This window comes from Lipotes vexillifer, unplaced genomic scaffold, assembly GCF_000442215.2.
Source record: "Lipotes vexillifer unplaced genomic scaffold, Lipotes_vexillifer_v1.1 scaffold1212, whole genome shotgun sequence".
NCBI classification, from domain to species: Eukaryota; Metazoa; Chordata; class Mammalia; order Artiodactyla; family Lipotidae; genus Lipotes; species Lipotes vexillifer.
The window spans coordinates 238,499-252,049 of record NW_006778423.1 but is presented as its reverse complement, the minus strand read 5'-3'; the positions used below and the strand labels follow the sequence as shown (position 1 = coordinate 252,049).

Sequence of the window (13,551 nt, the reverse complement as noted above, 5' to 3'; positions counted from 1 at the left end):
CCCCCACCCCCCCCTACCCCCAGCTTTGAAGACAACTTGGCATAGGAGGGGCACCTCCCTAATCCACTTAGTCTCAGGCTATGGACACTCCCTTCCCCACCTGGAGCTTACTACCTAGAGATAGCGAGGCCAAGGCACACCAGGCCTGAACAAAGGCAAGTCCAAAAGGATGAGAAAAAAATTGTGCCACTCATAAACAGTGATCTTCAGTCTCACCCAAAATGTAGACAGGGTCTCTGACTGTCAGGCTCTGGCCTATCTCACCAATCAGATTAGTCAATCCTCACCTGAGCTCAGGACACTATATTTGTGGGGGAGAGAATCTATAAATGAACAATCAGCCTCTCCCTTCTTAGCCAGGGCAGCAAAAACACCCCCTATGGAACCAGGAAGAATAGCAAAATAAGGACCCCTGATTTAACACCCTCTACTATTTTCCCAGTCGTCCAAGTTAAGTTCTTGGGCATAAATCTAAACTATACCCTTTTTCTCACTTCCTCATCATCCCCTATATTCTATGAGTCACCAAATCCTGAAGTTTTATGTCCTAGATATTTCTCCATACATCCTTTTCTCTCCATCTATCTTACCTCGATCCTAGATCCAGCCCTCATCATCCTTTGCCAACACTATAGTAACTATGCCCTAATTCTTCTTTCTGACTTAAGCGTGCTTCCATCGTTAATCTAATCTCCACCCTGAAGCCAGAGTGATCATTCTGAAACTCAGTTCTGATCATGTCACCCTCTGCCATCTTCCCATTAACTACAGGATAAAGGCCAAGTTCCTTAAATGACTTACAAAAACTCTTCATAACCTACTACCACTCCAAACTCATCTGCCCCATTTCCCCTGTCCCACACTCATCCGAGTAATAATAAAATTTGTGTAGTTTCTGACAGTCAGCATGTAGTTGCAAATCTCCATCCTTTGTTCATGTGATTCCTTCTGTCTGAAATGCCCTTGATTCCCTGTGTCATGTGGTTAACTTGGATTCAATCTTGAAGATTCTGTTTAAGGCATTTCTCCTCCAGGATGCCTTCCCTAACCTTAATCCTTGCTCCCTGCCCTGCTCCCTCAGGCTGGGAAAATTACTCCTCTTCTATACTCATGCTGTGAATGGCTCCATCATTGAATTTACTACCCTACGTTGATATTTCTTTTTCATGTTGGTCTTCCTGTTGGGTAGGGGCCACATACAATAACTAGAGGTTACCAACATTCAAAATAGGTTCGTAGACTTTAAGTGAATCTTTATTCCTCCAAATTATTCATTCATTCCTTAACTTATCCATTAATTCAATTAGCAATAAATTCATTTTTGATGAATTTCATGAGTATGTCCCACCTCACTCATCCACTTTCATTTTGCTGAGTAATATCCTGATTTCCCAGATGTGTTTAGCCTGCGTGGAAACCAATCATTTTCCCTCTTCTCTACACATCCCAGAGCACGTGAAGAACATTTGTTAACCATTTCCAAATTGTGATTTGTTTCTAAATTACCCATTTGAATCATTTTTGTATTCTTCTTGTTCTAGTAACATAACTGACTGATTACACTGTATCTCTTTCATGGGTATAGACTGATGTAAGTGATGCAGTGTGACAGCCTACTACTCTGGAGCTGAGACTATTGCTCCCTCCTTGCTGCCTTCCACCTGCAGGAAATCCAAATCTCAATGCAGCCATTAGAATTAAATACATTTTGATAAATAACAACAGGAAAGTAATATTATTTTACAGCAGGCCTTTGAAGACACTCAGACTCAGCCTGTCTCTTCTTGCTTCCGAAGTCTGGCTTTAACTGAATGGGCATTGATTTTTTTTTTTTTTTCATTCAGGCTCATAGAGAATCAAGTTTAAGAGCTTTGATATAAATCCTACATTTTCCAAAGAAAATCTCACAAAAGAATGGGGAAACTTAGAGGATGGGTGGTGGCTAGCCTGAGGAAGTCAAAAGTCTGCAAGCTGGCCAGCCAGCTAGCTAGTCCAGAGGCACTAGGCTTGGGAGCTGGAGAGTAATAAAAAAGGTGGGCTCTCAGAGCTTCTGGCCATGCGGAGAATGAGTGGCCATGAGTGAGGGCTGGTGGGAAAGAGGCAGGAAGGACACGGTCATGAAAAGATGAGGAACAAAGTCCTCTATTTAGCTATGATTCTCCTACTATAAAGGGCCCACTCCTCAAGGAAAGAGTAAGATTTATATAAACTACCTCATGAAGAGAACTTTTAAATAATAGTAAAATGATAATAAACTAATCCATTAATTTTATATTCTAATAACCAGATTAACATATGGTCTTCCTTAAAACCTTTTGGAAATATACTAAGTACATACATGTTCTCATACTTCTATAGGGAATCAAAATATCTAACAACCAGTCCAGAATGAACCAGCGCCCCAGAATGTATGCCAGCCATAAACACCGGTAAGGCCATCCTGGAGCATGAAGCTGAATAGAATCCCTGAATATACACACAATTATACAAATAACAGGCATCTCTTTTCTCCTCTGCAAAGTTCCACACTGGATTCTAGTTCTTTTTCAAGCAACGCGAGTGACTAGTGATGAAAATTTAAAAGGAAAATCTGAAGTCTGTCTCATGTATGTTGGCTTTTTGTCTGAAGCTTAAAATAAAAATGGAATAAGAGCTTCTTTCTCCATTTTCAGCACTCTATGTGTCCTCCTCTCTGTCCCCAAGCCCTAAAAGCCAGCAACTCCCCCACTCCCACACCTGTGCAATCCAAAGCTTCCTTCTCCATGGCTACTTGGTTGCCTGTGTTTCCAGAATCCTTGAGCATTGCCTCCTTCCCATATTTCTCACATATCTCTTCAACCAGCCAGCACCCCCAGCAATTTCTCACTTCTTTTCTGCCTTCTCTGCTAGACCTTATTTCAAATCCAACCCTCCACTCATAAGCTTTCTACACTATTCACTACCTTGACATTCTGTCCTTTAGAAATTCTTTGGAGAAGAACAGCAATTTGGGGATGTTCTGATGTCCGTGTCATAAAGGTGTAGCTCCCCACACCATTTTTATTTTTATTTTTTTGAATTTTATTTATTTTTTTATACAACAGGTTCTTATTAGTCATCAGTTTTATACACATCATTGTGTACATGTCAATCCCAATCGCCCAATTCATCCCACCACCACCCCCACCCCGCTGCTTTCCCCGTTTGGTGTCCATACGTTTGTTCTCTACATCTGTGTCTCTATTTCTGCCCTGCAAACCAGTTCATCTGTACCATTTTTCTAGGTTCCACATACATGCGTTAATATACGATATTTGTTTTTCTCTTTCTGACTTACTTCACTCTGTATGACAGTCTCTAGATCCATCCACGTCTCAACAAATGACCCAATTTCGTTCCTTTTTATGAATCAATAGTATTCCATTGTATATATGCACCACATCTTCTTTATCCATTCGTCTGTCGATGGGCATTTAGGTTGCTTCCATGACCTGGCTATTGTAAACAGTGCTGCAATGAACACTGGGGTGCATGTGTCTTTTTGAATTATGGTTTCCTGTGGGTATATGCCCAGTAGTGGGATTGCTGGATCATATGGTAATTCTATTTTTAGTTTTTTAAGGAACCTCCATACTGTTCTCCATAGTGGCTGTATCAATTTACATTCCCACCAACAGTGCAAGAGGGTTCCCTTTTCTCCACACCCTCTCCAGCATTTGTTGTTTGTAGATTTTCTGATGAGTATATGTCAATCCCAATCTCTAGAGGACCTTTTTGTTTTGTTTTTTTTGCGGTACGCAGGCCTCTCACTGTTGTGGCCACTCCCATTGTGGAGCACAGGCTCCGGACGCACAGGCTCAGTGGCCACGGCTCACGGGCTCAGCCGCTCCGCGGCATGTGGGAATGTGGGATCCTCCCGGACCAGGGCACGAACCCGTGTCCCCTGCATCGGCAGGCGGACTCTCAACCACTGCGCCACCAGGAAAGCCCCTCACTGTAGTTTTGATTTGCATTTCTCTAATAATTAGTGATGTTGAGCAGCTTTTCATGTGCTTCTTGGCCATCTGTGTGTCTTCTTTGGAGAAATGTCTATTTAGGTCTTCTGCCCATTTTTGGATTTGTTTGTTTGTTTTTTTTAATATTGAGCTGCATGAGCTGTTCATATATTTTGGAGATTAATCCTTTGTCCGTTGATTCGTTTGCAAATATTTTCTCCCATTCTGAGGGTTGTCTTTCCGTCTTGTTTATGGTTTCCTTTGCTGTGCCAAAGCTTTGAAGTTTCACTAGGTCCCATTTATTTATTTTTGTTTTTATTTCCATTACTCTAGGAGATGGATCAAAAAATATCTTGCTGTGATTTATATCACAGCAAGGAAATCCTATGTTTTCCTCTAAGAGTTTTATAGTGTCCAGTCTTACATTTAGGTCTCTAATCCATTTTGAGTTTATTTTTGTGTATGGTGTTAGGGAGTGATCTAATTTCACTCTTTTACATGTAGCTGTCCAGTTTTCTCAGCACCACTTATTGAAAAGACTGTCTTTTCTCTGTTGTATATCATTGCTTCCTTTGTCATAGATTAGCTGACCATAGGTGCATTCCCCACACCATTTTTAAATGGGAACATTTATTAAATACTTCATGTCAGTCATTCTCCTGGATAATCTACTTATGTCATCTCATTTAACCATAACAATGTAGTTACACATTATTTCCACTTTGCAAGGAACTGAGAATTAGAAAGGCTGAGGAAGTTGTAGAGATCACACAGCTAGTAAGCCATGAAATCAGGTTTTGAACTAGGAGACAGTTTGATTCCAATCTGTTTTTTTCTTTCCATAGGTTGCTGCTCAAACATTTTAAAAAATACTAATAAAACTATCCAAACTTATGGAGTCTGGCCTTGATTTGACTGACATTTTTGTAAACTCACTCGAATGTTTACAGTACAGGAAAAGAAGTCTGGGTCACCACTGGACATCTCCACATTTCTTATACGTCTCAAGTCAACAGAGCCCTAAGCAACCCTAAGCCTGAGAAAAATGTTAACCAGGATAAATTCTGTCTATTATTACCGAGGGGAAATAAGATATTAAGTTGATAGATTCCTCATATATGTTGCCATTTATTTGAATTAATGCTCCATTAGGTATTCAGAGAGTACAGAAAGATCAATGACGATCAGCTGGGGGTTGGCAAAGGAAACAAACCCAAAACATTATTTTAAGGGCTGAAGGGATTGCTTTCTTTCTTCAGACTTAGAGAAAAGGCAAAAGTATTGACTGCTAGATATGGGTCCCAAGGAAAGAAGGGAGATTTGTTTCTGCTCAGGGTTGGTGTGTGTGTGTGTGTGTGTGTGTGTGTGTGTGTGTGTGTGTGTGTGTGTGTGTGTGTGTGTGTGTGTGTGCGCGCGCGCGCGCGCGCGCGCACGTGTGTGTTGGAAAGCAATAGTCACATGCTGGGATCCAATTGCACTCAGGCGGATTTGGAGGACCCGTCTCAGCATCTCTGCCTTAGGAAGGCCTGAGCAGCAACTTACTCTTTAGGGGTGTGCTGATTAACTGTGGACTTCAAGTAAAACTGTATTATGTTCAACCTCAGAAACATTTACCAAAAAATCAGGGACCATGACCTCCTGGACAAAAGGAAAACTGTCACAGCACTGAAAGCAGGAGAGGACCGGGCCATTCTCCTGGGACTGGCCATGATGGTGTGCTCCATCATGATGTACTTTCTGCTGGGAATCACACTCCTGCGCTCATACATGCAGAGGTAAAGCCATTGGGTGCTTGGGTCTGTCTTTTGTCTCCCTTCTCCCTCCTCCCACACAGCTTATCAATCTTGAGGTCCTCTTCCTTACCTTCTTTCCTAAAAAGAACTTTGAGCAGTGCCTGGCACATACTATTTGTCAATAATGTTATCTAACAATAATGATAAAAATAGTTCTATGTATAAACTGCTTACTATGTGCCAGGGACTCACCATACATTACTTTTTTAATTCCCATAACTATTCTATAAGTATGAATATACTCATAAAAATGGCAAAACTGAGGCTCAAGATAGATATAATTTGCCCAGTGTCATACAGCTTTAGTGTTCGGCAGAGCCAAGATTCAAAACCACATCCTGTTAATTCCAGAATCCCTATTCTTGCCTCTTCACACCTCTGTCCATTCTCCACCTGCATTCCTTTCCACCACACCCCACTCTTCCATCACCCCACATATTAGTGGTTCTCAACTGCACATTTCAACTTCCTGAGAAACTTTTAAGAATACTGACATCCAGGCCCCACCACAATCATTCCACAGGGTCAGATTTAGTAGGTCTGGAGTGGGACCCATTCACCAGTATCTTTTAAATTTCCCCAGGTGATTCTAATAGGTTGAAAAACACTACTATGCCCTAACTTTTTAAATTAAAGATTTTGAACCCCTCTTATTTAAATATTTGCCCTAGGTTTACTGAATAGATAGAGAGGCAATTGAGTACTGAGTTGTCAAGTGCATTCCTCCTGAGTAAGCCACATGATAAACCTCCACAGCATCTCTAGCTAACTGTTGTCCGTAAATTGGGCACTTTGAGCACAGGAAAGCCCAGCATCGCTATAAATAAGGGGGAAGGTCTCAGAGTGCTTCAGTTTAAAGAAACGAGGCCCTTTAAAATGAAAAATTGAGGTTTCAATCCAAAAGAGAATCAAACCCTTTTGTGGCATTCATTTCCCCACCTAAATTAATACTTTCATTTTAGAAGGAAACTCTAGTTGAAACACAGTAATCTGCTAAAATTAAGGCATCATCTTTCCCATTTGTGGCTGCTCTGCTCTGTTTCTCTGATGCCTTCAGCTGTGCTGCTTCTCAGTGAAAGCTCTGATGCCTCAGGCCCCAAGAGTTCACTGACTCCAAAACCGCTTTCAGATCTTCACATCTGCTTAGAACCATCTAAGACTTTTTTCCTCCTTGTATAAGCAAAATCTGACCACCCATGTCCCAGGAAAATACAAACTGCCACACCAGAGGGGGTCAGTGCTAGTATCCTGGCTCTGGTATGAAACTGGACATGGAAAGGGTGCCCTGTCAACACATGTCCAGCAAAAAGAAGGGCTATTAATCTGCAAATAATGTTTTCTGATCACTCTGGTAATCAGCATATATCCAGAAGCAAAACATTGATTCTGGGTGTGTTACTTCCTAATCACAAATATTACCCTTCATCATAAAATTATAAATGTTTTAGAATGAAAAGCTGACCAATGGGCAGCTGGAGGGTTTGTTTGTTTGTTTAATCTTTCTAATTGAGAGGTCCCAGGGCACTGATAAGAACCCATTAATCTGCATATAACAAGCGCCTCTTTTCCACTGTATGTGGGGAAGAAGGGCAGCACCATGGAACAAGCCTGGGCAGTAGAGAAATAGAGGACTGGATGGAATCACAGTGTCCATCACTTATTAGCTGTGTGTCCTTGCATGTATTTGATTTCTCTGACTGTCAATTCACTCAGCTTTAAAAGGAATTAATACCTAACCTATAGGGTTATTGGGAGAACAAAGAAGACAATGTATGTAAAGCACCAGTTAGGGTGAAGGGGGATGCAATAAGTGATTGCTCTTGGTATAATCAAAAGGTGGAGTTATCTTTCCTCCCTTATTAGAAAGACCTTAAAGAAATACATCACTGTCCTTTCATCTGTCACATTGGACCTCAAGCCCCTCCACCCTTTCACCATCTCTCCTCCCCTTCTCCCTTACCCTTCGCTGCCTAGAAACTGGGCAGACATTGCGAGGTGAGGACCAAGGCATGGCAGGAAGCAGCTTAAAATGCAGAAATGCAGGGTGAGTACAGGTTGTGATGTAAAAAGATGCTGCCTTATGCTTACCAGTGAATTTGATAAAGAAAAATATCTAACTTAAATCAATACTATATCTGATGGAAATCATTGGCAAAGTTCTCAGATGCCAGGCAAAGTTTGTCTGTGTTTATATTATAGTTAGCCTAAAGCTCTGCTCTATTTAAAAACATACACATTAACAAATAGGTTGTATTGTAGATCTTGAAGGTTCTTCAGGTCAAGGAGCTGACAAATGTTCCCCTCTGATTACGCCTTCTTTGCCCTTGGCATTTGGGCCTGTGCTCATTCTCCTCCTCTCTGTGTAGTGTGTGGACCGAGGAGGCTCAGTGCACCTTGCTGAATGCATCCATCACGGAAACATTTAACTGCTCCTTCAGCTGTGGTCCGGACTGCTGGAAACTCTCTCAGTACCCCTGTCTCCAGGTGTACGTTAACCTGACTACTTCTGGAGAGAAGCTCCTTCTCTACCACACGGAAGAGACAATGAAAATCAATCATGAGGTAGGAGCTGGGCGCACACTGCATCTCATTCACCCCCACACAGCTCCGCACCATTCCATCTCTCTATCAAGTTCCCCTGTGCCAGCACTTCAAAGGAAAATGCCACTAGGAAGCAGGCCCTTCCTCATCCAGTCACAGAACTCACTACACTACTTGACTCTCTTACTTGGGAAACATTTATTTTCTGTGCAAGTGGTGGTCAAATCATTCCCCATTTTGGAACAGTGAAGATTTAGCCTTTACTTTCATTTAGAAGGGTAAACATTATATCCTTATTGATACACAAATAGACAGTCTTCCAAATGTGCAGTTTAGTCACAGTTGTACAAGCCAAAAAGCAAGATATTTGTCATATACCTGGGAACCACGGGGTAAAACTATATTTTGCTTTTCCACGGTCATTGTCACTTCGTTCTGTGGTCTTGGAGATGTAACTTAAGCTCTCTGAGCCTCAGTATCCTTTTCTCTAAAAATGTAATAACAATGACCATCTTGCAGGTCATTCACTGTGAGGATTAGAACAGAGTATGGAGAGTGCTGAGCAGAGCACAGGTGAGAAACTTCAACCCATGGTCACAGTATGTGGGCCTGTGCATATTTCTTCACATGTGTTATGTTCACAGAGGCTGAATTTTCCAGCACTAACACATTCAAGTCCACATGCTGGATGCTCAATATGTATTGTATTAAAGCTGCACATAAAATTTGCATTTAAAAGGTCTGGGATGACTACTAACGTGTCAGCAGAACCAACCTGCCATTATCAATTTTAAGTTAAATACATTGTGTTTTGGATTTATGGTAGCAATTTAGATGACCAGAGTACTTTCACATGCCAAGACAACCTGATACCATTCTCCAACAGGACAATTGGCTCTCGTCACCAGGATACAATTCTCACAACTCTAGCCTTTCTTGTAAAAACTTTTCGTTACAATTATCAGCACTTAAATGATACAGACTATATGTATTGAAAAAAATGCAGTAGCTGCAAAGCTTGATACTAGAACATAGGATTCGTTTTGTGATATATTAACAATAAGTAAGTAAACCCACCTTGCACTTTGGTTACAGTAACTTAAAAGAATTCTTGCAAATATCTCTGAGGACACAATGTCTGCTCTGATTTCCTTTTGTTTGTGGTACCCACAAACAATACCAGTCCTAATCCTATTCTACAAATATACATAGCTTAGTTCTCCCACAAAGTATACATTTTTCAAGATCCCTCAAGTCAAGTTTTTAAATCAAAACTGACCTGTAATGATGAATGTCTGTAAAACTCTCAAATCTCCAAGGAATTGGAAACTGGCCAAAATTGAATAGGCATCAAAAAGTGGGACATATTTCCATCTTCTCGTTTTGACATTTTATCACTACAGTAATGAATGCAGTATGAATGAATGCAGTATGTAAGCTATAAACCCTATGAATGCAGTATGTAAGCTATAAATCGGGAGTGAACCTACCATGGAAAATCTCAGTTAAAATCTTAGGACCAGTATTCTGTCTGCTGTCAGTATGATACTAGGTCATTGTTTGGTTTATTTACCTTGTTTTTAACTGTAAAACATGCAAGAAATGAAAAAGTACAGCTCAAGCACTTCTTATAGAGATTCCCCCACATAACCACCATGAAAGCAAAGAAATAAAACATATCCTGCACTTGCAGGAAATCAGAACCTTGCAGTTCTGGTGACTAATGTTATTAAGTACATTTTCATTTATTTATTGGCATTTTGAATATCCTTTTTTTTATATGTCTGTTCAAGTCCCTTGTTTTCTATTGAATTGATTCTATTGGATGGTTTCTTCTTAGTATTGATTGTAGGAATTCTTTAAATCTAGATATGAACCTTCCTTGATTGTTGCGTTGCAAATACCTTCTCCTGAAATGAAAGGTGGCCTTTTCACTCTCTTAATGATTTATTTGAATGAAGGAAGTCTCTAATTCCAGTGCAACCAAACCTTGTCAATATTTTTCTCTTTTCTCTTTTTTTCTTTTTCCTTTCTTCCTCTTCTTCTTCCTTTCTTTCGTTTTCTTTTCTTTTGTCAAACGTTTGGTTGTCCTGCTGTCTGTTTAAAAAGTCTTCACCTACCCTGAGATCATGAAGTCATTCTCCCAAACTATCTTCTAGAAATGTTATTGTTTCTCCTTTCACATTTAGAGTACAATCTGCCTGGAATTGATTTTTATGCAAGAGTCAAGTTTCTAGGTTTCTTTTTTATTCATATGGACAATCATTTGTCCAAGTTCATTTATGAAAAGACCACCCTTTCTTCACTGGATTATTTTTATGATCCCATTTTCCCCTCTATTTTCTTGGAAATTATGTGTTCTGTCACTATTCTTTTAGTGTTTAACTAGTGATTACAACTTGCAATCTTGACTAATCAAGGATATTAAAACATTTTAACTCCATTTATTCTCTTCTCAAGTTATATATTATCATCAATTTTATTCGATATATACTTTAAGCCCATGAAGATATTATTATTGTTTTTGTATATAGTAGCTATCTATTTAGATGTGTCCACATCATTTTCCATTTTCTTATTCTTCATTCCTTCCTTTATCCTTGGTCTGGGATCATTTTTTCCTACTTCCTGAAGAACACTCTTTAATTATTTAGTGCAATATCTGCTCTAAAGAAATCTCTAAGCATTCATTTGTCTGAAAATATTTTCTTTTCATTTTCATTCTCAAAGTATATATTCACTGAGTATATAATTCTAAGTTGGCTGTTATTTTATTTCTGTACATTGAAAGCATTCCATTGTCTTCTGGTGAGCATTACTACTATTTGGAAATCAGCTCTCAGTCTAATTGCTATTTCTTTGAAGGTAATTTTGGTCTACTTTAAAGATAATTTTCTTTGGTTTTCTACAGTTGAACTACGATGTGCCAAAGTAAACATTTATTTCTATTTAGCCTGCTTAGTGTTCCCAGGGCCTCTCTCCCTCTTCCTTGATGTTCTTTGTCAATTTCAGAAGGTTCTCAGTCATTATCTCATCAAATATTATCTCTGCTCTCATTCTTCCCCTCTTCTCCTTTTTGAATTCCTATGGACTGTATGTTAGGTATTATCACTGTATCCCCTGTGTGTCTTCCTGTCTCTTTTGTATTCAATATTTTCCCTCCTTTTGTCTCTCTGTGCTTCATTATAGATATTGACCTACCTTCTGATTCACAGTTCTTTCCTCAGCTCTGACAAATCTCTTAAACCCATCCACTGAGCTCTTAATTTCTCTTATTGTATTTTTCATTTCTAGAATATCCATTTAGATCTTATTTATAATTTCTAGTTTTCTGCAGTATTCTAATTCTTCTCTTTTAAACTCTTCAACATAAAAGTAAAATTGTAGTTATTTTAATGTTTATTTTGATGACTACAATATCTGAAGCCCCTATGTGCCTGTTCTATTTTTTTTTCTTAATTGTTTTCATGTTGCATTGTAATGTCTGGTTATTTTTTATTGGTTGTCAAACATCGTATCTGCAAAATTATTTATAAAAACAATTTTAAGCCTAGGTTGATATCATGATGTCATCTTTTCCAAAAATTATTTCCATTTGCTTCTGCAAGGCCCCTAGCTGCCATTCATGATCACTTTATTCTGACTACATAAATTGAGATATTCAAGTTTGAACTTAAGTCCCTTTGAGGACCTATCTTCTCCAGGTTGACCATTACTCCTAGGATGCAGCCCTTAACAGTCCCAGCCCAAAGTGAATAGGGTGTCATCAGAGCCCCCACTTGATAGGTTGTTAATGATAATTCCTGCCCTTAGCTCTTTAAGGCTGTCAAAAATTCCATCCAACCTTCTAGGATCTCAGCCCCCTTCTAGAATCAACAGACACTTCCAGGGGGAAAGAAAACACCAAACAGCAGGATCACCTTCCTGGCCCAGTAGTTCTTCACTCACTGGTTAGCTGTCCTCTGCCTTTAATCAGAAGTAAATACGTGGAAAACACAGTTATCGCCATGCCAAAAGGTCACTAAACTATGATCTTAATGTAGCATGAGAAATATACAGGATATTCCTGGGGAGAAAAATTAAAATATTCTCTGTCTTGACCTCTCCTTCTTATTACTATTCCCCAAGCTCACCAAAAATAGTAGTCTTTCCCATAGTTACCAACGAATGGGCATGGTTTTACTGAGATACATAAGGCACTACTGACAATGTTTGATTTGGGACAACAGGAGGCAAAGGTACATCAGTCAAGCTGTCTGCTTCTTTGTAGAAAGATATCCAAAAGGATTTTATTTTTAAATTTTCACACTCTCTCATATAGTCTTTTTCTTTGGCTTTTAAACTCAGTGACCAACCTCTTGTCCATATTACAACTGAAGCTGCTTAAGCTGATAAGCTGGCATGCTCTTGTGGAGCAACTGGCTGACTAACAGTCTCTAGGAGCTGCAAGCAGGCTCAAGAGCCCCTGCCTCTTCTGACTACAAGGCTGTCACAGGAATCATAAACTGTGGCTGAGTATTAATTCACTATGGTTGTTAAATTTCTTAATGCTGATCTCCTTTGAGAGTTTAAAACCTTGTTTACCCACCAGGGATCCCCAAAACATGCCCATCTGATTTAAAAGAGTATTAAAAATGAATCTTTGTGCAAAACCAGAAAGTATATCCATTTTTGGTATGTAGTGTACTACCATATATGTGGTATTTTATATATCGCTGTCATGAGGAAGACAGCTATTTTGGATGGAGAGTAAATTGTATAAATTAACCAATTATTTATAACTCCAGACTCAGCATCACCCCTCATTTTGTCACCATTCTGAAGCCTTCTGAGTTCTGCACATCCAGAGAATATACATATCTGGACTAGAATTTCTCAGCCTCAAGGCTATTAACATTTGGGGTGGAATATTCCTTTGTCATCTGTGAGGGTAGGGTGGAGACTTGTTCTGTACATTGTAGGATCTTTAGCAGCATCCCTGGCCTTTACCCACTAGATGACTAGCATCATCCTCCCTCCAAGTGTGACAACTAAAAATGTCTCCAGGGCTTCCCTGGTGGCACGGTGGCTGGGAGTCCGCCTGCCGATGCAGGGGACACGGGTTCATGCCCCGGTTCCGGGAAGATCCCACATGCCACGGAGCGGCTGGGCCCTTGAGCCGTGGCCGCTGAGCCTGCGCGTCCAGAGCCTGTACTCTGCAGAGGGAGGGGCTGCAGCGGTGAGAGGCCCGCGTGCCGCAAAAA

General features: G+C 40.0%; 1 protein-coding gene across 1 annotated transcript in view; it reads left to right on the top strand.

Annotated features, from left to right (window-relative positions):
* KCNMB2 (potassium calcium-activated channel subfamily M regulatory beta subunit 2) overlaps nucleotides 1-13,551 on the top strand; it is a 250,759-nt gene that overhangs the window by 228,566 nt on the left and 8,642 nt on the right. Inside the window, exons 3-4 of the mRNA XM_007451623.1 lie at nucleotides 5,579-5,749; nucleotides 8,134-8,329. Coding sequence (XP_007451685.1) covers nucleotides 5,579-5,749; nucleotides 8,134-8,329 — 367 coding nt within the window. The remainder of the gene's footprint in view (nucleotides 1-5,578; nucleotides 5,750-8,133; nucleotides 8,330-13,551) is intronic.